Source organism: Ctenocephalides felis, unplaced genomic scaffold (genome assembly GCF_003426905.1).
Source record: "Ctenocephalides felis isolate EL2017-DRISC unplaced genomic scaffold, ASM342690v1 CF-g0.4_SCAFFOLD_01170, whole genome shotgun sequence".
NCBI lineage: Eukaryota > Metazoa > Arthropoda > Insecta > Siphonaptera > Pulicidae > Ctenocephalides > Ctenocephalides felis.
Window position 1 is genome coordinate 2343328 of NW_020537324.1, and position 26853 is coordinate 2370180.

Here is a 26853-nt window from a genome sequence, read left to right on the forward strand (position 1 = left end):
GCTTATAGCAATATTAGAATTAATAACATTTTCATTATTGTTATGTTATATGAAAATAAAAAATATTTTTCAAATAATTTATTTATTTTAATTACGCTTTAATTAAATATGTTAAGTACCCTATGAAACAATATTTTTATCGTGAATTAAGTTTGTACTTAAGTATATTTTTTGTTACAAAAATATTCAAAATAACCTAATATAAAAATATTTAAAGTGCCTTTAAAAATGCAAAAGTAAACTCAATCTTTCAGGACATCTGAGGCACTTGTTATTGCTTTCACAGCTCAAGTTTAATTGCTGTACAAGTTATAAACTATAAATTGAAAATTAATATTAATTCTACATAAATTAGATATAAATAATTGACAAAAAATCTATTTACGAGGTATTTTAAATGTGCATTTCAAGTATAAAATTACTGATAAAATCTTTTTTTGTCAAAGTTTTGGCAGTAATAAATTATTGAAAGTCTAAGGCAAGGTAAATAAAATTATCATAAACTAAAAATATAACATTAACCATTTATAGGATTTCCATTGCTTATTTAAGTAAGTAATATCAACAAATTTGTGATGCAGTTTAAGAAAACTGGTAAAATATAATAATAATCATACGAATACATTAGAATTGTTCATGAAATTCTATTAGAGTAACCTTTTTATAATTATACTCTAGTGCAACAAATGAACGATAAGGTTTATAATGGCCCTATAGCTTTGTATGATAAATATTAATAGCAATATATTTGAATATATATAGTTTCTTGGGATATATCTATACAACAATAAAACAAATTGCAAAAATTACAGCAAAATAGATTATAAAAATATACTATAAATTTGTTATTATACAATATAATTTCATATAATTCAAACTAAGTAAATTATCTTAAATAAATTTAAGTTAAGTATATCGCATTAAGTAAACTTTTCTAAAATATTTAACTATAATAAAAACGTATTATCTAATAACGTGTGCAGAGTAATGTGATGCAATCCTCAAAAATATTATATAAAATACAACAAATTTTTTACCCCGCAAGTCCAGCATCCTTAGCCATGCTATAGAATGCAGAATTTTTATTTTGTAAGAGATCCTGTGGAGGTGCAAACTCGGATATTTGACCTTTATCCAGCACTATCACTCTGTCACTGTCCATAATAGTGTTCAATCGATGTGCAATGGTCAATATAGTGCAATCTTTAAATTCTGTTCTGATGGTAGTCTGAAAATAAATATTTCATATAATTATCATATGAACCATATTTATTGTAGTATAATTTTTTTGTTACTTGTATTAAATCATCAGTTTCTAAATCTACAGCTGCTGTAGCTTCATCTAGTACAAGCACTTTTGTTTTTCTTAATAGAGCTCTTGCCAAACATACTAATTGCCTCTGTCCCACAGACAAATTTTCACCACCTTCACTTACTTCATGATTTAAGCCAGCTGACAAACCTGTTAAAAAATAAGGTAAAAATATAATTTAATCGTTATAATATAAATAAAATAATACATTACTATAACTTACCTTTTACAAACTCTTTAAGATGAGCATGTTCAAGAGCTCGCCAGACCTCTTCATCAGAATGAGCATCAAACGGATCAAGATTTATACGCAAAGTTCCTGAAAATAAGACTGGATCTTGAGGAATGATTGTCAATCTAGATCTGAGTGCATGAAGTCCCAATTTTGAAATATCAACACCATCAATGAATATGCTACCGCCAGCGGATTCTATGATTCTAAAAATAAAAAATTGTTGATGTATGCAAATCAGAAATTAATCAAATGATATTTTATATTGTAGCCAACCTAAAAAGTGCTAACGTAAGACTGCTCTTGCCAGCACCAGTTCGTCCGATTATACCAACTTTTTCGCCACCTTGTACTTTGAAATTGACTCCTCGCAAAACCAGATCAAGTCCTTCACGGTATCGGACTTCAAAGTTGCGAAATTCTACACAGCCTTCAACTGGCCAATCTGCGTTGGGTTGTGTAGATGGGATATCCCATGGGGCTTCGGTGGGTGTTTCGGCGTACTCTTTGATACGTTCCACAGCAACAATGTTTGTTTCCACATCAGATGTCATACGTACTAGCCAATTTAAAGTTTGCGTTATCTGGAGAAAAAAAAGATAAACTTAAAGTAAGTACCAGTACTTTATTTCGTAAATATTAATAGTTGTTCCTGATTTACCTGTAACGCGTATGTTACTGAAAGTCCCACTAGCCCTGCATCTGAACTATCAGAATCACGACTAAGAACAGCAAAAAGAGCAGCGAAGAAAATAATTAAATTTCCCACCATTTCTAAGCGTACGGCTAACCATCGGTTAGCTATAATACTAGGATAATAGCATATTTGATTGAAATCCACTTTGCTTTCTGATTCTCGCACAAATCTGGAAAAAAATGAAGAACATCATATTGTGAAATGATATTGTTTATTATAGTTTTTAATTTATTGCTGGTTTACCTATCCTGGACTTGATAAGCTCGAATGGTCGTAGCTCCAGTAACAGTTTCACCAAAGTGTGAATAAATAGGCGACCTAGATACAGATTCTAAACGCTTGAGCTGCCTAGAAGTTGCTACGTAAAATCTCTGGACAAAGTAGTAGACGAAAGCAATTGGCACTATTACTGCGGCAAAAATTGGTGTCGCTATGCTGATCACAACCAAAGTACCTACCACCTATTAGTAGTCCGTTATGAAAGTACGAACCACATGCGGTATGGAATATGAAAAAAGAGCAGGTAAATACAAAGCAAATTAATGAGCATATTAAAATAAAAACTAGTTAATTATATAAATTCTCAATCAAAGGTTTTAATCAAATGGCTAACAAATCAAAACCTTCTAATACAATTTAATTTAACCAGTGAAATTTTACAACGTTTAACTGCTTATGATGTTTGAATTCGATATTAATTTTTATTATTCGCCAATTCGATTATAACGTTTGATCAGAATTCAATCTTTTATATATTATATATTAACATTCAATCTTCAAAACAAAACAAATGCTTATTGTTATATATCTTTAAAATTTAAATATGTACTTGCAATAATTGTAAACAAATTAAATCCATTCAGTCCCATTTCAAACATAAATAGCAAAAACTTCACATAACATCAGGACGTAGTATGTATAGTTATTAACTTACGGTTGTGTGTGTGAATGAAAATAGTAATATACAAAGAATATTACTTTTTATCAAAATACTTCGAATACATTTAACATGACATATTATTTAAAAATAAGATATTTTACAGAGTAAAGTATAATCCATAACGCTAATACTTGTAAAATTGTAAATATTTGAATCCCATGCTTCATAACTTGTATTTTCACAGGCAGCGAAACGATATATATATATATATATATATATATATATATATATATATATATTTATAATAAGATAATATGCTTAAGGTAACACCAATATAAGACAAAAATGCAATAGATTGGCCCTAAAATACATTAGGATCAAAACAACAATAAATACAACATATATTATTACACACTAAAATAATGGTCTCATTCATTTCCATCTGAAATATAAGAGATGAATTTGCGGCACACCAGATCAGTTCAACAATATATTCATAACTGAATTTAATAACAAATAGGAAAACATATAGAGTTGTTACATGTCATCATTAAACATGTAAAATATTAAATAATGTTCATAACTAAAGGCGCACATCGGCACAAAAGCATATGAAAAATATTCTCTATGAAAACAAATATATCGTAACACAAAATGTTTAAAACGAGTGTAATGTAAATGTAACTCCTGCAATTCTTGTTCCGATTTTTATTCATGTTCAATTGTTTTTATAACCATTCATTCTATTATATATAAATGGTTACAAATCAAAATCATTATATTTTAAATGTTTAGTTAAATCCATAACAGTGTTTCGTTATAAGCCAATTATTTTTGCAAAAAATTGATTTATTACCACATGCTTCAAATTTTGAACATAGTTTACCTCAAACATAAAGTACACAGTGCTTGATATCATTACTGGCAGGATATTATCCAAAACATCAATGTCTTTAGAAAATCGCGCAAGCACTCTGCCAAGAGGCGTTGTGTCGAAGAATTGCAAAGGGAGTATAAGGGCGGCCGCTAGTAGCTTCTTGTGAAGAATTCTACTGGCGCGTAAACCGCCTAGCTGGGGAAGCACGTAGCAGAAGGAACCAAAACCTACGCGATCGGCAGGATGAAGGACAGAAAACGATATCTTTTCATTTGCAACCGAATATTAAACTTGTAACAGATTATGCCACATAGAAATAATAGTGTAGTATCACCAATTAGTCCGTAACTGAGTTTTCAAACATCGCCAAAGGAAGAATGGTAACTCTCTTCAAATTTGTATTAGGTAAATATTAAAGGTAAAATTTTCTTGGTTGATTTAACCCTTTCGCTGCGAGCGTCGCCTATGGACGACATCTGCTTGTAGACGTGTGCGAGTGTCGTCTATAGAAGGCATCCAATGTGTCGACTCCGAGTTAAATTATTGAGATTTCCAACTTGTGATTTTTGATTCTATTAATTTTAATATTCAAATATATTTTATTGATAAATTAACTTAAATATTTGAACACTACCGTAGCGGAAGGGTTAAACAAAAATGACTGATTATCAGGATCGTTAATTGCCTTGTTGGTTTTAATTGGTGTACAACCATTATTTCTTCAAGCAGATTTAAAAAAAACAATCAAGAAAAAAGCAAATGAAAAGAAAGTAGTATTGAATCTAAAAAACAATATCAATGAAAGTAGTAAATAATGTTAAGAAAAATCTATGCAAAAATAAGTTAATGCTTTAGTGTATTTACTACATGATGAGTCTAAATCTAAAAGGTTTGGTTGCTCATGCTCAGATATCTATAATTTCAGCAAAGCCAAGACGAAAAAACAGATGGTGATTACCAAGTATGATGCCAACTGATGTATTTTCTATATCAGAATTCCTGAACTCCGATGAATTTTACCTCAAATAAGAAAACGACTGAATTTCCGATACGGTGCGGCATATTTTGATCCAATATTTCGACATCTCTGGAAAATCTAGTCAGCACTCGCCCATTAGGAGTGATGTCAAAAAATTTCAAAGGAAATTTTAAGGCGGATGCAACCAGGGCGTCGTGCAAAATTTGGCTTGCGCGTAAGCCACCTAACTTTGGTAGGAGATCACGAAGGAAAGCAATCCACGCTTATTAATGTAATTAATAAGAAAATTAGAAAACAGTTAAAATTTAAATGTAGGTTATTTGTTGCGTTACTGCTACTACTTAATAACTACGTTACTGCGTTAAATCTGTCGGCGGTATGGAAAGCATTTCGAATTTTATATAATATATAGGTAATATTTACAAAGGCTGCTAAATATATACAAAGACACGTTACACATTTACACGATTAAACCAACCACCATTATTAGACTTAAAGTTAGTTCTAGTATATGTACATATCGCAAAACTTAAACTTATGATAAGAAACGTATCCAAACGACCCAAAAATATAGCCGGTAGTAAAAATGTATGAATAAAACCTTAGACAATTATTAAAATTAGTGTCGTCATATAGCCAAAAAATAGTATTAATCCCGTGTTTCCTTTACCTCAAAAATGCAGTATATGGTATCGGATATTTGGAATGGTAGACTTTCGTCTAAGACATCCGTGTCTTTCGAAAATCTTGCCAAAACGCGTCCTACCGGCGTGGTGTCGAAGAATTGCAAAGGCAGATGCATCACAGCGGCCAACAAGACTTCGTGCATAACGCGACCAGCTCGCCATGTGCCGAGCTTAGGCAACAGATCGGTGTAAAATGCGCTACACGCTGAAGCAAAATGCAACATTTATGACTGGATGTAAAGCTGGGAAATGCATTGATAATTCCTTCACAATATTCATGCAATTGGTAATTGAAAGCTTGTAAATAGAATAGAAACGATATAGCGTCTACAAGCGAAGATACGATATTTAAAATAAGTGGATTTCCTTAGATTACATATTCATTTCACCCATCTTGACACGTATTCTTTGCTAATTAGTAATTTCACGCTTTACCTCAAAAACTAAATATGTAATAACCTATATCAGTATAAGCCCCTGCTGGTCTATAAATTTTGTACCCCCAAAAAGCTATGTATATCAGTCATAGAAAAAGTCAGAAGAGTTCGAACTCCAATTTCATGACTTCCTTGTATACATTATTATCCCGGTCAGTAAAATAACTGATCTTAAGCAAATATGCTATATTGAACTATTTTTAAAATAAAAAGATTAAAATTTCTTAATTTCTCAATTTTCTGCCAGAAACCTACTAAAAAAGCAAACAAATCCTCACAACGTTGCTCTAATTTTTTTTCCTTATCCAATTTTGCGATTTTACTACTTTGAAACTACAGTTATGAAGGATCTACGACGAATGGTTTAAAATATGAAGTATGGTTTAAAATATGATGGATGATATTAAAACATGGGTGATTTCATGAATACTACTCTAATTCTGCAAGCATGAGCTAAATTCTAAATGAATGACAAAAGACATATATTTGAATTAATTAAATTTTAAATGAAAATATGCAACTACCACACACACACGCATAAGCACTACATAATACGTTTGATATATACATGAACATTTAGCATGAAAGCACTAATAATCTAGTCATATAAAAAATGAATATAGTCATATGTACCAATTTAAATTGATATACGTTCCATTTCTGAAGATAACCACCATGTTGGATTTAATTAGTTTATCAAGTCTAATTAATAACTACGAGTATTTAAAACTAGTGCAAGGGACTGTCTATATAAAATAACAGAGACCAAGTGTGATCAAATTGGACAATAACATAAAAACAGACAATTAGTGCTGTCTACGTTAAAGAGTTAAATTTTGAAAATTTGGTTAGTCATGTGATACTCAAAATTCTTGAAAGGTATACAGACAGACCCTAGCAGAGAATGCTAATAGAATCTGAAGTCGAATTACTTAAAGTGACCATATATACAATTGCTGTCTAAGAAGATATTCCAGATAGTTTCATAAACCATATTCCAGAGAAAGATATATAATATACAAAGCATTATAAGCGCAACTTGAATTTTCATAAATTTGTTAAATAGTGTTTTACACAAGGACGTAATTTTTGTTTGCTTATAGAGGAATTTAATAAAACCTTGCTTGATTTTTAAATTTTTATTGAGAGTATTATTATGGTCACTGCTGTAATACGATGTACTCCCACGTACCCGAAAAAAACTGGGTAACCACTGTCTCAAATTCATGGGAAGATTGATGTCCACAACGTTCACATCGCTGCTGAACCGCGATAGGAGTCTCCCTAATGGCATGGTGTCCATAAAGGACATCGGGAGTTGCATCACGTGTTGCAGCAGGAAAGTGTGCAAGTCGTGCGCCGCGTTTATGGTGCCGTAAGCCAGTAACACGGTACTGAGGCTGGTCGCCAAAACTACGAGGGGATAGGGGTTTGAATTTTTTTTTGAGAAAAAGATCGGTAGGTAATGCATTTTAAATTTAAAATCCAAACTGAAAAAATAAGGATATTTAATGTTTGATTATAAATAAAACTCATTATCAAAAGCATGGAAAATTTCGTTGATAAATAAACTGATAGTATTCATCACGCAAATGACCGATATCTTTTAGAAAACTACTTAAATGCTGATCATCATCCAAAAATAAATACCTCTTGGACAAATATTGAAGTTTTTGAATTTACTTTTATAGAAAACGCTTTAATATTTTAATTACATTTTTTCTTATGTTGAAAAATTATTACATTAGAAAAAAAGAAATATTATTGAGTTAATAAATTATCGCCTTATTTTTAATTTGCAACATTTTGACTATCCAATACTTTTAGAAAGAAATATACTCATTAAAATTCATATAAATAAACCTAAATTAAAAATATTAAAAGTTAAGTAATATAAAATTATTGTAACAAAGCATAAATTTTATAAAAATTAATATACAGTTAACAGTATCGGAAACTATGTACAAAATATTTACAATATATTTTAGTGTTTGGTTTAGTATTAGTTTTTACTATTGTATAAATAATCGAAACTCTGTATCGATTTATTTGTTATTTTAACAAGCCTAGTATTGTCAACTGGGTTAAGTTAGCATTTCGTACTACACCCCTAATCTACCATTATTCCAATTATGCCATTTATTATGGATTTAAAAAAGTCTAAGTATGTCATGTTAAATGCTTAATTCATTATTTTTTCGATTGCATGATTTCACGAAGGTATTTCGAGTGTTTATGTGAAGAGTTTGTCTTCTATATAAATATATAGATCTACGTTTCACATATAATACTATACATTCTTGAATCCGCCACCAGCGCTCGAACCAGACAAAACCATCCAGACAGAAACAATCAGGACATGAATTCACAAACAAAACGATTTTATGCAGTAATAGGCGGACAAAACGATTTTCGAAAGCAATCTGGACCAGAAAATTTCGATAAAGGTTAGAGATATTCTAAATATTTTGTACATTTAAATTGTTAATGATAAAATTGTAACTATGAAAAGTCGTATCCAAAACGTTTTATGTAATATAAGAATTACACTATAGTAGCTTATAGTCATAATAATTTATGAATTAATTTATCAAATTAATAATAAATATAAGATTATTTTAGAAAAAAGTAACAAATGAAAATTACAATTTAGTATAAGAATACAAAAAAAAAACAAATTACTATTAGTTATGTCAACGTTCAATTTACATTAATCAACATTGACAACGGTTAAAAGAATATGTATTTTTAAAAACTATTTTTATTCCTGCAATTTTACTTGTTGCTCTTCTAGGATAGGCGTAAAAAAAGAAGTTTTAAATTACGTGGTTATTTATTAACGATTTTCTTTACTTTTTGCATTCGAAAATCGTTAAGGTCTCGCCGTTGAATGTTTCTCTTAATATGTATACCGCAAAAAAACACGTCCCCCAGGCCCTGAGCGTCATGGGCAATGTGTTGTCCATTGTATCAATATCTTTGCTGAATCTGTTGAGCACCCTGCCCACAGGAGTCACGTCAAAGAAGGTTGATGAAGGTGCTCGCAGCACATTTGATAGTAAAAGGCCGTGTAACAGTTTCGAAGCATTCAGGGTACCGATGTAAAGTGCCAACGACGATATGAACACCGACAGTACTAAAGATATTCAATAAATAGATCCAATCGTATCAGGAAAATTAAGAAAAACACTAATTATTTAACAAAAATGCTATTACAGAAAATATGAATAAATTAAACACCCTTTTAAATACATTTGTATTAGTCGTTTTAAAACAAACTTATTAAATTGACATGATTTGTAATTATTATTCAATGACCTTTGATATATACTTTAGAGCAAGTCAATTCGATTTTCTGTTTTAATGAATCATTTCAAGATACTTTTCTGAACAAAAGGAGTAAATTTCGAGCGATATCTTCAATAAAGGTTTATTTCTATATATCAACAATCAAAAAAATAAGTTTATTCGTCTGGAAATTTGAGTTGATGGTCAGAACGAACGACTTAGAATATTTTAAGCATGTGAAAAGTGTTTCAATTTTCATTGAATGCAGATACTTGTAAATTAATATTTACAGAGAAAAACCTTTACTGAAAATCTCGCTCCTAGCTATAGTAAAGTTTCTCGAAATGTCCAGTAGATCTAAAATCGCAATGTGCCCAACGTTCCCAAAAATTTAATCCACGATAATATCTACGAAGCTTTTATTTTCAAAATTTATATTAAAAATACCGAATTTAGTTACTCATATGATGGTTATATGAAAAAGAAAGGATAGCCATTTTTTAAATTTTAGTTAAGAAGAAGTTTATATTAAAAATCCAAATTATTAATAACAATATAGTTAAAAAACACTGTTTACGTTGATGATTTTATATTAATTAATGTATAAAAACGTTGTAGAAAATGTCAAAGTATCTGAACAAGTCCATTTTCATTGAAAAAAATCCCAAGATGTGTTACAAATGTTTCCAAAACCCACAAACAATATAAAAAGCCACACGAAACCAATTTCACCTTTACATATATGTTGAAAACCATTGTCCGACAGCAATTATGTTGAAGCAATTCAACATATCTGATTATGTGGAAATGATGATTTATAATTAAATAAGTAAATGACACTAATTCGATAAAAGCATGACATAAAACGAAAATCGAGAAATTAAAGAAGTCAAATGAATCGGTGATTGAATTATGAAGTTCCATGCATATGTTCGATTGTTTACAGTGTTATTCCAACCTTGTTATTTAATTTTAGTCGTTTCGACGTTATTTAATAAATTTTAAATAATTCTTCTTCTTAATAATCCGAATGACAGTGCTACAAAGTTGATTGATGTAAAGCAACGATCAGTCTGTACTAACAATTACTATATAATATATTTTAGAATTTTTATACGTCGATGATTTATAACGCAAAACTAAATGAACAAATGATTTATGATTATTATCTCATCAGCTTACACATCAACTTTGACCTAGTTTTCAAAAACTAATTTTTGAATAGCAAATGTTCTTAAAAGCAAACATATATAAAATCCTTGAAGCTTTTATAAGAGAGCAGTAATTTTCTTTAACACATAATACACTCATATCACAATGGCATTATCGATTTGAGTTTTGGTACCATGACAATATAATGCTGTAACAATTTAAATATAAACTATTTCCTTTTCAGGATAACCGCCCCAATTGTAGCAATGAACACGTCTTCATCAAAGCCGATATTGCAAAAAAATTTACCGTAAATAACATATTTATCCAAGTTCTGATGACCATCGGCAGTACATTGTCAATAACGTCGATGTCCTTTGAAAAACGATTAATTATACGACCCAGTGGGGTGGTATCAAAAAAACTCATCGGAGCTTTTAAAGATCTGGAGAAAAGCGCATTGTGCATCACTTTGGCAGCCAATACTGTGCCCAGCGAGAGTAAAAGTGATCCAATAAACATCGCTAGTGCTACATTAATAATATAATATATCGTGATCGTGCTTGGTTATAAATTACAAGTGCAATATAAAATATCTGCTTATATTTTTATTGCACATACAAATTGTTATAAAAATTAGTGACCAAAATTAATGACAATTTTCATTTATGAATGCCATTTAGAATATACAATTTGAAATTTCATGAGCTGTTAGTATTTATTACATTTGAGATGGACGATTCTACCAATTTAAGCTTTGTTAGAAGTCACTAATGAATGCTTGATAATTGATTATTTACAAAAAGTAAAAGTTCTAAAATACAATGAATAATTAAATTTAAACAAAAGTAATTGAGAAAACAGCTTTTGAATAAAGCTGTATACTGTTAAAAAAACTTGCAAAATTTATCTTAAAATATAAATAAAATTAAATTTAAAACTTACCCTGTCCTATACCAAGAGCACCATAAACACCCAAATACAAATCTCTTTTTTCAGGTTCCGCACTATGTGCTGCATCATTAGACCAAACTGTTAACCACATGTTGGATCCTATACTAAAACCTTGGAAAATCATGTTCAATAAAATAGTTGTGAGTGAGAGTACCAAGCCAATACTTCGTAAATAATGTGAGTACACACTCCATTTTACCTAAAATATTTTAATTTACAAATTGAACATCAGTACTTAAGTAACAGACATTTTATAATAACACTTACATTTCCTGTTTCTGCCTTTTCTGCTTCAATCAACTTTTCTCCTGTGTTTATTGGCTTTTCTACAGGTTTGACGGCGGTAACTTCTTTTGCAGATGATCTGCGCCGAAGACTGCTATCACTCCTGTTCAAACTATTTTTCCTGTCACCACTTTCAGATTGATTTAATGAGCCATTTAATGATGCCGTATCTGATTGACTATCCGTACGTGATCTTGCTCTTTGTAATTTATTGTTAAACTCTTCAGCACCAAGATGTTGTTCCAATTGTTGTTTTAATTCGCCGATATCTGAAAGAAAAAAAAAATATAAACCAAAAAAATAAAGAATATAAATTACAGAAATACCTTCTTCTTGCTCTCCTAGTTCCTGAATGTGCTGTACCAAAAAGTCAGCAAAAGCACCTTTCTTGTCGAGCAATTCTTTGTATGTACCAGTTTCACTAATTGATCCACCTATTAACACTGCGATATTGTTGGTGTATGGTAGATAAGTGATACCATGTGTAACTAAAATTCTTGTCTTGTTCTTTAATAACCCGGCTGGTCCAATTACCTTAAAGAAATTCATTTACAGGTTCAATATTTCATACAGACAACTATCCTCTTCAATTATAAATTAATACGCATATGATATGAAAGTTCAAACATATAAATATATATATTTACCTGCTCGAAAATATGTTTTCCAACATGACTGTCTACCGCACTTAACGGATCATCTAAGAAATAAATGTCAGCTCCATTGTAAACAGCACGCGCTAAAGAAACTCGCTGTTTTTGTCCACCAGACAAATTTATACCCTTTTCACCTATAAATAGTACAATAAAAACGATGCAGAATTAATCAATTAATGCAACAAATCATACATTCTATATAAATATCGATATATTACCGATTTCTGTTTGATCTCCAGCAGGTAGCATTTCAAAATCTGGTTTAAGTGCACATGCTTCTACAACTTTGGCATAAAGAGCTTTGTCCATGGGCTTCCCAAAAATAATATTATCTTGCAGTGTAGCATTTTGAATCCATGCTTGTTGGGGTACATATGCAATCGTACCTGCAAATATTAAAAACAATGACTTTAGTATTAAATTACATCAGCAATTTTTAGCATAATTATCTAACCATAAGTATTGATGCGACCAGACACTTTTTCCATTTCTCCAAGAAATGCTGAAAGCAAAGAACTTTTTCCAGAACCTACAGTACCAACAACAGCTTGAAGATTACCGGATTTAACTTTTAAATTTATATCTTTTAAAGTAGGTTCTCCTTCATCCCATGCAAAAGTACCGTTTTCTATTAACAAAGGTTCTGAAATAAAATTAATTGTAAAATTATATTGATATAGCATATTTTTATTTAACTTTGATAAAAAAAAAATATACCTTCTAATTTCTCATGGGTTATGTTGCTTGGATCAAGTTCTTCGCAATTCATAAACTTATTAATTCTTTTTACTGATACACTTGCCTGTAGAAATTTATATGTTTTATCATTTTACATTGTATATCAATATTTCATATTGAAAATGTTAAAAAGCCATGCAAAGCATTAGAAGTGAAAAATTAAAAAGACTGTGTTTTTATAAATACAAAAAGCAAAAAAAAAATATGATTAGAACAATGATGAAGTTCAAATACAGGATGCTTGCATGCGCTTTAAATTCAATTTACATCAATTTCTTATCTTCATAAACAGATACATAACTGAAATTATAAACACAATAACTAATTTAACAATAAAAATAAGCATTAAAAATATTATAATTTGGCTTTGCATTTGGCATATTAATTGACAAGAATTGTTAATGTTCCAAACTACTCTACATTATAAAATGTAAAAGCTAAATCAATTGTTCAATTTAAATTAAACTACATAGTTTAAAGAGAAGTTAACAAATTAATACATGGGGTAAATTAAGTTGTAGAAGTTCTGGTATAATATTCCAAACTTGCTTTTAAGAACCTCTCAGTCCTTGGTTTAAAATAATTTTGATTGAACTGACTTTTTACATATCATTATAGAATAAATGACAAAATTAGAGAATAGAATAACTAGAGGAATATTTGAAACACTGTTAAACCAAGAACTGATAGGAAGCTTATCTCGATTAATTAAAGAGTTTTTCTATTTGTAGCGAGTTTGATATGTTCCTCTTACTTGCACCATGTTGGAGATCATCATCGGCAGCATGGAGAGTGGAAATCTCAAAATGTTGAACAGTGATAAAGAGACGAAAGCAGTGTTCGAATCCAAAATGTTTGCCTCGTCGGTCAGAACAAATGTCGCAAATGTTACCAATGATACCTGCACCGCCACCAAAATAAAATAAATGAGATCGAGAAAGCAATTTTATAATAGACCGAGTAGTTAAATGCTTATTTCCAATGGACTAAACTTGTGGACAATTATGAGTAAAATTCAGACATTTTTTAAATTTGATCAACTATAAACAAAAATTACAATAATTCAGCATCAACAATTTTGTGAAGAATAAAAAAACCTAAAATTGAATAGCAAAATATAATAAAGCGACTGGATAAATAATGTTTTGTGCTACTTCCTTTAGAGATTGAATTCTTAAAAATTGAAGAAGCAATATTTAATGTGTAATTAATTGTTGCAACTCTAGTTGGTTCGTTTGTCTTATTATTTGGATAAAGCTTACACAAAATGATTTGAAAGCATTTGCTTTGCAATATGATTGGCTCAATAAAACGTTGTACAATAAAGCACTAAAGATTGAATAAGTTCCATAATTTACCTGAACAGTGAACACTATTAACATTGGTAAAAATGCTAAAGGCATGTTTAATATGTTAAACAGCGCAAGGGAAGTAAAAACTTTGTCTGCAGTCAGAACATTATTGGAGTCAATCAAAACATAAGTCATAAATGTGGTAAGACTCACCTAAATTTATTGAAAATAACTAAAAATACATCTTAAAAATTGAAGGCGGTTTAGTTTTACTTATAATACTCTGATTTTCATGAACATCACGAAAAAGCAATAAAATATGTTTTAGGAACAAAATGAAATTGAATCAAATAATCTAATAACACAAATAATGGGAACCTATTTGCACCCTGAATGCCGCAGCAATTTTGAAAGATATTGTTTTAAATTACCTGTACAGTGTAAACAACTAGCAAGGGAAGTAGAGCAATTGGCATATTAAGAATATTAAACAATGCGAGAGACGTAAATACTTTATCGGCAGTCAATATGTTGTTTGAATCCACCAAAACATAAGTCATGAACGTAACCAGGGTCACCTATTTCAATTTAATAATTAAGATTATCAATAAATGAAATTATCCTAAACCACTTTTTACAAAAGTTGATTGAAAAAGAGACTACCAACAACTAAATTTCTGAGAAGATCCCAAATATATTTACAAAAATAAGTAAATTCAAAAATATGGCGATTAAGTTAATTTGAGTATGATTATAAATTATTAAGTGCTTTTTTGATAGATCATATTTTAACTGTAGGTACTGTAAAGAGTAGATGTATTTACACCATACCAGATAATGAATAATGAAAAATAATTGAAGTGTTTTATATGCAAAAATCAGAAATATTTTGTATAACCTGTGCTCTAAACCATATAACTGATAAAAATATTGTTAAATCCAGAATTGCAGCTGCAAGTTACTTACATAAAGTTGCTATGTAAGTACCTAATGTGCTAAGTTAGTTGAATTAGGTTTACTAACAAATTTTGTCTCAATTTTACCTGGACTACATAAACAACTAGCATAGGTAGAATGCCGAGAGGCATGTTGAGAATATTAAATAATGCTAAGGCTGGAAATACTTTATCTGCTGTCAGAACATTGTTGGAATCCACCAAAACGTAAGTCATGAATGTCAACAAACTTACCTATTTATCATTGAATTGTAAATATTATGTCATAATATAAAAAAATATTTATGAAAAATGATAAAAATCATTGAAATTGTAAAGCCCTTTCTAAAACAGCAAAAAGATATGCTGCATAAAAATAAAAGAGAAAATCTTTATGAAAAATAATGAATATAAAATTTTATAACTTTGAATTTCAACTTGAATATATAAAATGATTTCTTATACATTACCAGGAAAGGGGCACAAGACCAAATAAATGATGTTCCAGCATTTAAATATGCAGCCTCTTTTAGTACTTTGATTTCCTTATCACGAATTTTGAGAACTTGCGCCTCAAAACTTGGTTCCCAGGCGTACAATTTCAAAACCTTATCAAGAAAAAATAATTAGTAAACACAGACAAATACTTAGTAAACAAAGAGAAAATATTGTAATTTACAATATCAAACAATTAATGAGTATTTTTTTTAAATTAAATAATTGTCACCTTAATTCCACTGAGAACTTCATTCATCAGTTTCACACGTTCATCTTTATTCTTCATCTGTCTAATTTGCAAAGTTTTTACTTTATTAGCAATAACTCCATTGACTGGAATCAAGATAATCATAACGGCTAAACCAGCTAGTACGGATGGTCCCAAAATTTCCCACAAAAAGTACATACACAGAATAATTTGAAGAGGTGCAGACCACAACATATTGATGTAAGCTACTAAATCAATAAATCTGAAACAATATAATTTTAAACTGAATTTTTTTTTCAGAATTAAAGAATAATTTTTATATAGATCACTTGCTAAAAAGGTTAAATATACTATTTATAAAATATTTCATTACCTTTGAGCATCAACAGCCATGAGATTAACAATTTCACCAACAGTAGATTCCTTTTTGGCACTGTTTGACATTCTTAATGCCTTTCTATATATAGCACTAATTAAAGCTGTTCTGATTCTCATACCGACTAAAAACATTTTATTGAAATATTGAGATAACACCAAAGTTTGTATAGTTGCAGTTATAAAAAATGAAGCTGCATAAAAAAATCCTTTCCATAACTCTTCATTTTTATTTGTAGTCCACTTTATAAGAGCACTAAAGAGATAAAAAAAAAATATAAAAAGTTTTATTTATAAAATGAAATTCAAGAATAATACCTAAGAATTTGTGGAGAGATAAAAATCATAAGATCTTGTGAAAGTTTAAGTAAGCTTCCAAAGGCAAATGTTGCTCCAAATGCTTTATAAAGAGCTGGCATAATTGAAGCTTGTTTTTGCTTTTTAGTCTTCGTATCAACTATATCAACACTATTTGCTACCTTGCTGAATGAAGCTTTTGCACCACTAACACTAAAAATATGTATAATGATCAAACTTGTCATTTAATTTAATCAAGGTTTTATTGAATTTTGATAATAACTTTTTATATTTTGCTACTGATTTTTCCCAATATTTATCAAACAAAGGAACTACTTCTATGCATTGATCTTCTGGATTCATTTCCCACAAATCTGATGTTTCCAATGGTTTCCTGTATCCTAACCAGGCCATTGGTTCAAACCATAAAAAGAACAGTCTTCCTAAAAATCCACTTTGGGATTCTGGACATGGTTTCTAAAATTAAATAACCATTTAAAAAATGTAATCAAAATTCTATGAAAATATAAGAATCAATTAAACTTACTTCAGACTTTTCATATTCACTGTAAGTGGGTTCTTTATCTGCAAAGCAGTTCAAAAACCAGATAACACATATTGTTGGAAAGTATATCATGTAGGTAATAAAATATAATTCATTTTTATATGTATCATCATATTTTCGAATTTCACTTCGAAATTGAGGTATTGCTCCAATAACAAGTAAGAACCAGAACAAAAATTGTAAACCTGACGTCCGAATACCATGTCTTTTATTTAAAAATAGCAATGTGGCTGATAATAACTGAAAATTATAAATTTAAATCATCACTAGCAAGAAAATAACAATTTTTAATCTGATACAACTACAATATATAAACATGTTTCAAAGTAATTTATAAGCACTAGAAATTTTAATGAATAAATAAATATATACTTACAAATGTTAATATTTTTATCGTAGGAGTATAATAAGACACATTATACACATTTTCACTGTTACTTAAAGATATTGAATATCCCAAATCAACAAAAGAAAGAACAATCACTAATGCAGTCAATAATAGTTTTGAAATATTCAAAAAACTCCAAGGCACATTTTTCTTTTTACTATTCCAAGCGTAATATAGTTCCATAGGCACAAAAAGCCATAATAAAGCACAGGGCGCATACACTAATACTGTTTGTTGAAAACATGGTGTCAGATCTGGATCATCTGTTTCCCATGCTAATGAATAATTCTGGAAAAATGATAATAAATCGCTTTAACAGAAATTTCATAAATTGATTGTAACATGATCAGAGTGAATTGTTAGTGTAGAAAATTATGAAATTTATTACTATGAGTTGGTATATGTTATCTAATTAAGAAATATTTCAGTTAGATCAAATTAGTTAACATATTAAATAAAGTTTTATTATAAATTAACTTTCTGTATAAAATCTTAACTGTTTGCACAAAACTGTTATAATTGTATATAAATTAAAAATGTGCAGTACAACAATTAGATTCAAATTATTTGAATATTTATAATCCCAGAGGGGTAATATAGATAAATTTAATTATCACAAAGAATTACTAATAAGTGTTAAAGGAAATTCTATAAATAATTCATAAATCAACAATATTTGTATTTTAAGTATTATTTTCAGAATTAAATTTAGATATATCTGTTAATTAATACATGTAATAATTGAAGAGTAAAGAAAGCATTAAAGAAAACTGATTTAGGACTTTTTTTCGTAAAATATTACGGTTATTTATAGCAAATTATCTAGGTTAAAATAAAAACAAATGAGTTCTCTCTCAATGACATTTGTGCAAAAATATGATGGACATGTTGTCTACTTAGATTTATCTAATAATTATTATCAAAATAAGTTTTTTAGCCTGAAATACATACCCAGAACGTGGAACCACAATATTCATCCATCGCGCTGTCCCCAATTCTTGACATGTGTGTTTGACGCGCGCGCTCGTACTAATCAGCTGTCAAATAAATCGCAATCCTAGCGACAACTAGCGTACACAACATTAACTAACTTATTCAATAAAAAACACCACGACATTTCATTCACAAACACTAATAATCTTTAAAATAGTAAAAAAATCTATTAAAATCACTTAAAAAATGAATAAAAAAGGCATTGTGTTAGACGTCGATGAAAGTATCATGGAGAAAAATTTGTTCGTGATGCCGGTGAGTGAAAAAAAATTTTTTTTGAGGTTCGTTTTTGTATTTGATTGTTCGATATTTTGTTCCTCAGGACTCGGTTGATCCTTTAGAAAAACTTATCCAGCCTGCTACGAGTACAATGCCTTTCAAAATTGTGAAGCCATCACCAGGTAAATATATTTTGTACAATAATTTTGGTCCTACATCCTCACGTCACTACACATCACATTCGACTAACGGCATGACAATGCGTGAAGCTTTATTGCGGCCGAATTGCTTTCTGCGATGATTGTTTATCGGTTCACATGATACACGGTCATTAAATTTGTGATACAAAATTATGCAATTTAGATTTTTGTTACATTTTTATATTAACTTCCATAAATAAAAATATAGGTACAAGTAAGGATTTTAGATACTTAAAATTTTTGTTGACAGTAATTGTTGGTATTGCTGCTTCACCATTTTGTCATCCTGTTTTTTTATGGCTTAATTGAGCTATATTCACTATGGACTTTATAACTGAATTTTGGAGATTTAAATCATTCATATATATCATATAAATTTGTCTCTTCATCACTTATATAATTTATATTTATAATTTAAATTTATATAATTTTGCCATAAATACACTGAATAAAATTAATATTAAATTATAATTTTGTAAAGTAAATGATGAGTCTATCCATGACCATCATTGGCGACTTTAAAAAAGCTGAGTCATCATGTACAATCTGAACAAAATATGCTTATACTTGTATAATATTTTAGCGGTACATGTGCCACAACTATTTCAATTGATAGTAGTTAATCAATTTGATATCCTCAATACGACATGAGATTGATAAATGAAAATATCAATAATAAATTCAACAATATAAATATGATATATAAAAAAAACAAAAGATCCTCCTAATCAAATATCTATGCCTAAAGTTTGAAGATGTAAAAAAATGGGGTAGATTTGGATAAATATTATATATTACTAATATGGTAAAAGTGACGTGCATATTTTGTTGCAAAGCAGCTATTTCTATTATCATTTTACATGATATTATTTTCTTTGAATAATTACTAATTTAATTAATCATCTTTGGTATTTCATATGCAACTAAAATATTCATTTTGATCAATAAACAATTAAATAAGATGTAGTGTATTCAAATAAAATTAATATATTAATCTATACGAAATGCAACTATATTTCCGGAATTGAATCTTAAAAATTAAAGCTTTAATTTAATAATTTGTTATATTTAATTTGTTATAAGGTAAATAGAGCTTTATAAGTTATATAGATAAATAAAATATAAATAAAAAATTATAATACATAAGTAAAAAAAATAAAAGATAAATAATATTAAAAATTCATATGGTAGGATTTGCTTCAATAAGCAATTGACTGTAGAAAGAGCAAGATGTTATAAAACATGCAATGCTCATTTTATTATACATGTGATACTTGTTAATTGTATGCTTTATATTTATGATTTACACTAAAATTATTACCATAAAATTATTGTTACCATAAAATTTAAAACTTGGAACAAATTTAAAATTTAGAACTTGGCTTTGAAAATACCGGAGTCATGGCGCGTTGTGACTAACGCTGTTTACCTAATCTACGTATCAGTTATGTTTTATCGCAAATTGCTAATGATTTTATGAATAATAGTATTTTTATGATATAAACTGTAGGTAACAAGTACGTTCTAATGATTTTCCATAGATAACATGATAGCGAGACTGAATTAATTATTACCTATTATGGTCGGTAGCGATGAGATAGTCAATTTAAAAAACTGCTTAAAAATTAGATATCAAGAAGTGGTTTTCACTTGAGGACATAGAAAGCAATAAGTTTTTAAGCGTAAATAGCCCTTTTGGGCATTGCTGATGCAATACCCAAAGTGGATGGCCAATCATGGTGTTATCTTCTAATAGCGTTCAGGATCAATTTGTCCTTCATCGCAGATTGTAAGGACAATCAGTGGATTGCCTACTAATCAACGGATTCAACTCGAAGAATATGTCAAGTTCCCAAAAATTGTCCAAAATTCATCTTGTATCCTTCCTCTTTTTTCCCATGCACGCCACTGATTTTCTAATAACGGTTTCTGCCTGTGTTTATATAGCAACGACCTTCTCGTTTGTATGCATTTGCGATTTTACATAACATTATTAAATAACAAATTGACAAATGCCGGATTAGAATTATTAGACAAATGTGTTTCGCCTCATTTACACACAAAGAATTAAATGTGAATGGACCGTTTAAAAACTAATCAATTATTTTGCTTTGCACGGGAACTCCTGTACCGATCGATAAATGGAAATTGAATAACTGATGATTAGGAAAACTATAATTAATCAGGTGTAATAGTAAAAGAAATGATGCATTGGTAAAAATGTAGCAGTTTTTACTTTTATGTAGCAACCACCTAAGATTTGATTTCCAATTGTAATTCTTTTTATCCAAGAATGTTTTCCATATTTTGCAAATTCGATTTCGAAACTCAAATGATTTGGCAAAAACCATGAAGGCCATTCAAATTTAAGCTTATCTAACTATAGTACCTTGATTCCCTCTTTATCACTTCGTGATAATAGAGTAGTCAGATTAAATTTCATCGGGACAAGAGCAAGCATTGTCTGTGGTGTTAATATAATCAATGTGATATTTGATATAAGGCAAACATATTTCATAATGATAGCTGCCTTACCTTTTTAATAACATACTCATTTTTGAATATTTCGAACTCGTAACTGGTGACTGAAAAATTGACATGGTCACGATGAAATGCATTTTTTAAGGTGACCATCATATGTCCCGGATTAGCAGGGACAGTCCGGGAATTCTACCTTGGGACTCAGAATTTTCTAGAGACAATAATTGAATTTTTGAAAACGTTTTTATGAACATTATTTATAGACTTTAACAAAAAAGTTTTTGAACTGATTTTTATAATTTAAAAACGAAACAAGTAGGCAATCGTGCTGATTTGTTTTTGATAAAGATTGACCAGCACCTTCCTTAGACTTTAATTATTTGAATTCAAATATATGGTTACCTTACTAATTAATATTTGAAAGGTACATAATGAATCAATACATCATGCGATGTTTTACAATTCAATATATTGTCAGTATTGTATATCTATATCGCTACTAATATGCAAGCTTTAATGAATTTTAATAATTAAACCGCTTTTCATAGGCCTCTGATATTTCCCCGGGATCAATTTGGGCATAAAATCTATCATCATTCTAAATTTCATCAAAATCCTAGACGAGCAACGAAGGGTTCTCCTTACCAATTCTTGTTTCAACTTTCAAATTTTCAATTCTCGTTTCATCAAAAATCCAAATTAAAAAAAAAATTCAAGCACTCAATTGTTATCTGCGGGCACCTCATATTGATAAAAGTATTTATATATAGTTGTGTTGTGAGTAATATATTACAAGATTTTTTGCAAATCATCGTTTAATTTTCAAATGATCTAATGAGTATGAATTTCATCACTTCTTGGAACATGGCGCAACTATGAAAATTTACCAATGTTTTAGCAGTTTTCAAATGAAATTTTAACTGTTTTTCCGACCATATATGGATGATAAATTGCTTGTAATGCTAAATTGTAAATTATGGATAATAATCGCACATGATCAATAATCATGCTATAAATATTAATTCATCACATATTCTTTTTATCAAAATAAGTATTAGTCATAAATTCTTTGATTGCAAGAACAATCTTCACAATAAAAAATCACGTAGTAATTATCTCTCGCGGAAGGAGTAAACAAGAATAAATAATGTTTAAAATATATTTTAATTACATAGAGAATGCAGAAACTTTTGTTTTTGCTTATAGTTTTTTTGCAATTTAATTTTTAATGAAACATGGCGATAGAGATCATGGTCTAGCAAACATCCTAAAGTAATGTAGGCCTAAGAAAAAAGCGATTGAATTATAAAAATTCATTCAAATATGGACTAAAATTTGAAAATTTTATTTAAATCTCACTTCTTAAGTCGATTATTTACAAGTTAATGCTACTTGCCTCAAGACATATTACCACTTACTATATTTTTAATTACACGGTTCCATTTAAAATTTCTTCCAATTAATATGCATCTATTTGTATAACTAATTCCTGTACAGACAAGAATATTTGAACAACAAACATGTCGTTCAAGTTTGAACAAAAATTAACAAGAATTTTTTATTCATTCTATTATGGACTAGAAGTTTGTTTATATGGAACTCATCTGCTCATCAAACATGAGCAAGGTTCTTTTTTTATTTAAGACTCAAGATTTTGAATGATAATATTATCGTCTGCCAAGGTCAATACAGAAACATAATTGATAAATAAAATTATAATTTTGAATAGCATTTCTATATAAAATTATCTAGTAAAGCATAGATGTTCGTGCACATAGTAGTTGTCCTTGGTGGGCGACGTGATGTAATATCAACTATCCTTTTTATCAATAATTATATGTTTGCGCCGCAGATAACGAATTTATTTAAACACAATAATTTATAAATATTAGCAATTAATAGAAATTAGATGATTGAGATGAATAACTGTTTATACCAAGCCTTTTCAATAGCAAATATAAATATAATCAGATAATAAGATAATTGTTTACATGCTACATGGTGATGCATATTAATTTTCATTCTCATTGCCATGATTTGACCAATTAACTGTGGCGAACTCATCGTAGTTCAGTCATTTAAACTTAAATTAGATAAGAATCTCGGAATTCGAGATACCCAAAATAGCATTCTACCATACGTAGGTTTTGAGACAACTTTTAGGGTGATATTTTAGGGTTTTCAGGCATCAGCTGGGTATCTCGAATTCCGAGGTGAACTTACTATAATGACTAGACTATCAGACGAATTCAAATTCGGTGGAATACGGTATTGTATACAAAAAGACCTTGCAAATCCAGTTCTTGTAGTTTCAATTTTTTGGTTAACATCTAAAAAACGTTATCATTGCACATGAATAAATTCTAACGCGAACTGGTAGAGTTTTCTACTAACATAAATGAAATCAACAAACTGTTAGTAAGTCATTCTGAATCTTTTGACAAAATTTGAACCAAAATGTGACCGATGAACTGATTCAAAAATTTGAAAGCCGTTTGATGTAACTCAATAAATAAATCTCATATCAGAAAGTTCATGCAACTTGCTTTAAGGAAAAATGCCAATTACACCTAGTAAAATTGTTTATACGAAACTCATTCATGTAAAATTGTAAATTGCGGCATGAATCATGAAAACATAAAAAACCATCAAGTTTTTTTACTATTAACATTTTTAAGATGGCAAAGAATTTATTCGCGTTGCCATTGACATTATTGATAATAGTAACACCATAAAGAATGTTCGTGTAATTGTAATTTATTAACTAGACCATGACATTATTAAAGAAGTTGAATGATATTCATTTTTCTCTATACGATTGCTGTGTACACGTCTAAGGAAATTATTAATTGCTCTCTTGATTTGAGATACACAATTTTATTTAACAAATGTAGAGAAGGATCCTTAAAATATGTATCAGGATATATAATATCTACATATTTTCAGATTTATATATATATATATATATATATATATATATATATATATTATACATATTTAGGGTACATTCGTAAGACTATAAATAGACAGAATGAAAAAATATTGACCAAACAACGGTTGTATTAATTCCTTGGAGCTTTTTTTCTAAATGGCCATTATAGTACCTTATTCCACACCATATACGTGTAACAAATTAATTTTATGTTCAAATAAAAATACATGCTCTTTAATGATTTACATGACATATAAATCATATTCAATGATGTGTATTTACTGAATTAATGATGCTTTTATACTCAATATCCACATAATGATTTAATTATTAATACATGCTAAATATCATTCCCCATATTATTTTAATTGTATGATAAGAAAATATTTAGGTCAATACTCTTGATTTTCTAATCAAATTAATATTGTCACGGAGCACAAATAAAAATTTTAGATATAGATTTATGATTATTTTATTTGGCCATGTGTGATTTATAGTGCTTTAAGTTTTTATATAATTTTCTCATAACTTATTTTTTGTTTTGATAAATGTAACAAGAATGCCTGTTAATACTGATTTTATGAAATAAAATAAATATATAAAAAACTAGATGTAAGTTGTATTTTGGCCTTAAGGCAAGTTGCACGTCCTGGTGTGTTGCGACGATAAAATTTTCAACTTTTTATTTCGAAAATGGCGTTTCGATTAAAAACTTTTAAATTTTAGAATGGTTTAACTCTAACACAATGCAAAGTTTGATTAAAATCGTCAAAACGAAACCGTTCAGCTAATGTTTACCGAAAACTAATCAGCACGTTTCCTATATCATATATTTCAAACCATATTTAATTTTCCGAAATCGGTTCAAAATTTTTGGTCTCAAACGATTCCTAATGACTTGATACCTTGGAGAAACACAAAATTAGCAAATCGGCCTTTTTGAAAAAACATAATCTTCTCCTACTGGTTGTTAATAAATAATCTTTATCACGATTGAAACAATCATTAAGCATTGATTAAGTGGGAAAATAGCAATTTTCAATAGCAATGAGTTTACAAGTCTTTACAGATTTATTATTTATTTCTTCAGGTCTTTGTGTGAAAACTCACACCATCCCTGATAACAAAAAAGTCTTTGTCAATATATGCCAGACTGATGCTGTGCCTCCCCCAAAGGATATTACCACCGATGAACTTTTGGATATTCTTGGATCTATGGATGCCGATTCATATAAAATTCCTATGAGCATAGGAGAGCCTAAGAATGATATTGATAACAAGAAACAATCTGTGATCGTCATAGACATTGCCATTCATCCTTCTTACTTTGTAAAAATAATTGATGATGATATTTTTAAGTCGTTCCTGTTTAGAGTTGTGTTTGAAGCTTTGGAATTCAAACATAACATTACAGTGAATCATGAGGAATTTATTATTTTAAAAAATAAAAAAGCATTCGGACAGTTGCAGAGTCATAAAATCCAAGATAGAGATCTAGCAAAAATGAAAGGTATTGAAATTCCTGGAGATCAAAATAATGAGGATACCAAAAAGAAACAACCTATGATAGAAGAAGTAATGGACATTTTACCAAAAACTAGAACACCACAATACAGAATTTTACGAGAACCAGATATAGGAGAGCCAAAAAAGTTGCTTGGAGAATTTTTACTCACTGGAGTGGTAAGATAGAAAACATTAAGTCACATTTTACATTAATACTCATAGAAATTTGTCTCCTATAGTTTTCAACGAAAGAATTTTATTTGGATATTGGAGAAGATCGAATTGTTTTAGAAGCACCCAATTCTGGATTCTTTCTAGACATTTTTATTCCCTATAATATCAATCAAGACGGAGTTGCAGCTGAATTTAACAAACATTCTTCGGTAATATTTCAAATGTAACAAAATAATTTTATTTTAAGGTTTATAAATAATTTATATTTTTCAGATATTAAAAGTAACTATGCCAGTAGCGATACCAGAGGCTGCGTAAATGTAATGTTAAAAGCTCTTTTGCACCAATAATATCTTTGTATTTCTTTAAATTTAATACATTTACATTACTTTATGAACTTATGAACTTTATGCTCGAACCCTTATTAATTTTCATTGCCACTGTTTTTCTGATTATAAAACATATCTGCCATCATAGATAACATATGTGCAGCATATTTAAACCAGATTTTTTCTCTTTAGCATACATGTTTTTCAATAAAGTTATACCCACAACTTCTTTCATTTATATATAATTTAAAAATCTTAAAATCTAATATTTTAAACTATTTGACTATT

General features: G+C 29.1%; 2 protein-coding genes across 4 annotated transcripts; one reads left to right on the forward strand and one right to left on the reverse strand.

Annotated features, from left to right (window-relative positions):
• Nucleotides 1-949: 949 nt before the first annotated feature.
• LOC113368190 (multidrug resistance-associated protein 1) lies at nt 950-18769 on the reverse strand. Of its 3 annotated transcripts, none has more exons than XM_026609757.1 (23): nt 18683-18736; nt 17720-18019; nt 17326-17583; nt 17062-17255; nt 16800-16991; nt 16480-16737; nt 16128-16368; nt 15871-16008; nt 13928-14074; nt 13153-13237; nt 12890-13078; nt 12654-12821; nt 12427-12569; nt 12106-12313; nt 11762-12048; nt 11486-11693; nt 5648-5868; nt 2485-2702; nt 2206-2410; nt 1821-2128; nt 1536-1750; nt 1296-1462; nt 950-1228 (listed from the first exon to the last, which is right to left on the reverse strand). In XM_026609757.1, the coding sequence occupies exons 1-23, from the start codon at nt 18734-18736 to the stop codon at nt 1034-1036; spliced, it is 4599 nt and encodes a 1532-aa protein (XP_026465542.1). In that variant the 3' UTR covers nt 950-1033. The 3 variants fall into 3 exon arrangements, with proteins under 3 accessions (XP_026465542.1, XP_026465541.1, XP_026465540.1); XM_026609756.1 differs by lacking the exon at nt 5648-5868 and adding an exon at nt 9013-9236; XM_026609755.1 differs by lacking the exon at nt 5648-5868 and adding an exon at nt 10850-11070 and having other exon boundaries at nt 11762-12313; nt 18683-18769.
• A 29-nt stretch (nt 18770-18798) lies between these two features.
• On the forward strand, nt 18799-26839 carry LOC113368191 (PIH1 domain-containing protein 1-like). The gene is made up of 5 exons (XM_026609758.1): nt 18799-18979; nt 19047-19125; nt 25647-26239; nt 26302-26445; nt 26510-26839. The coding sequence occupies exons 1-5, from the start codon at nt 18911-18913 to the stop codon at nt 26552-26554; spliced, it is 930 nt and encodes a 309-aa protein (XP_026465543.1). The 5' UTR covers nt 18799-18910; the 3' UTR covers nt 26555-26839.
• The last annotated feature ends 14 nt before the right edge of the window (nt 26840-26853 follow it).

Bases quoted from the DNA above. Each gene is read 5' to 3' on its own strand.
- LOC113368190 (XM_026609755.1), bottom strand. From the start codon at position 18,736: ATGTCAAGAATTGGGGACAGCGCGATGGATGAATATTGTGGTTCCACG. The intron at 13,238-13,927 runs GTAAGAGGAACA...AAATTTCTACAG, and splicing joins TGATCTCCAACATGGTGCAA to GCAAGTGTATCAGTAAAAAG. The intron at 12,822-12,889 runs GTTAGATAATTA...TAATATTTGCAG, and splicing joins TGGTCGCATCAATACTTATG to GTACGATTGCATATGTACCC.
- LOC113368191 (XM_026609758.1), top strand. From the start codon at position 18,911: ATGAATAAAAAAGGCATTGTGTTAGACGTCGATGAAAGTATCATGGAG. The intron at 26,240-26,301 runs GTAAGATAGAAA...TGTCTCCTATAG, and splicing joins AATTTTTACTCACTGGAGTG to TTTTCAACGAAAGAATTTTA. The intron at 26,446-26,509 runs GTAATATTTCAA...TATATTTTTCAG, and splicing joins AATTTAACAAACATTCTTCG to ATATTAAAAGTAACTATGCC.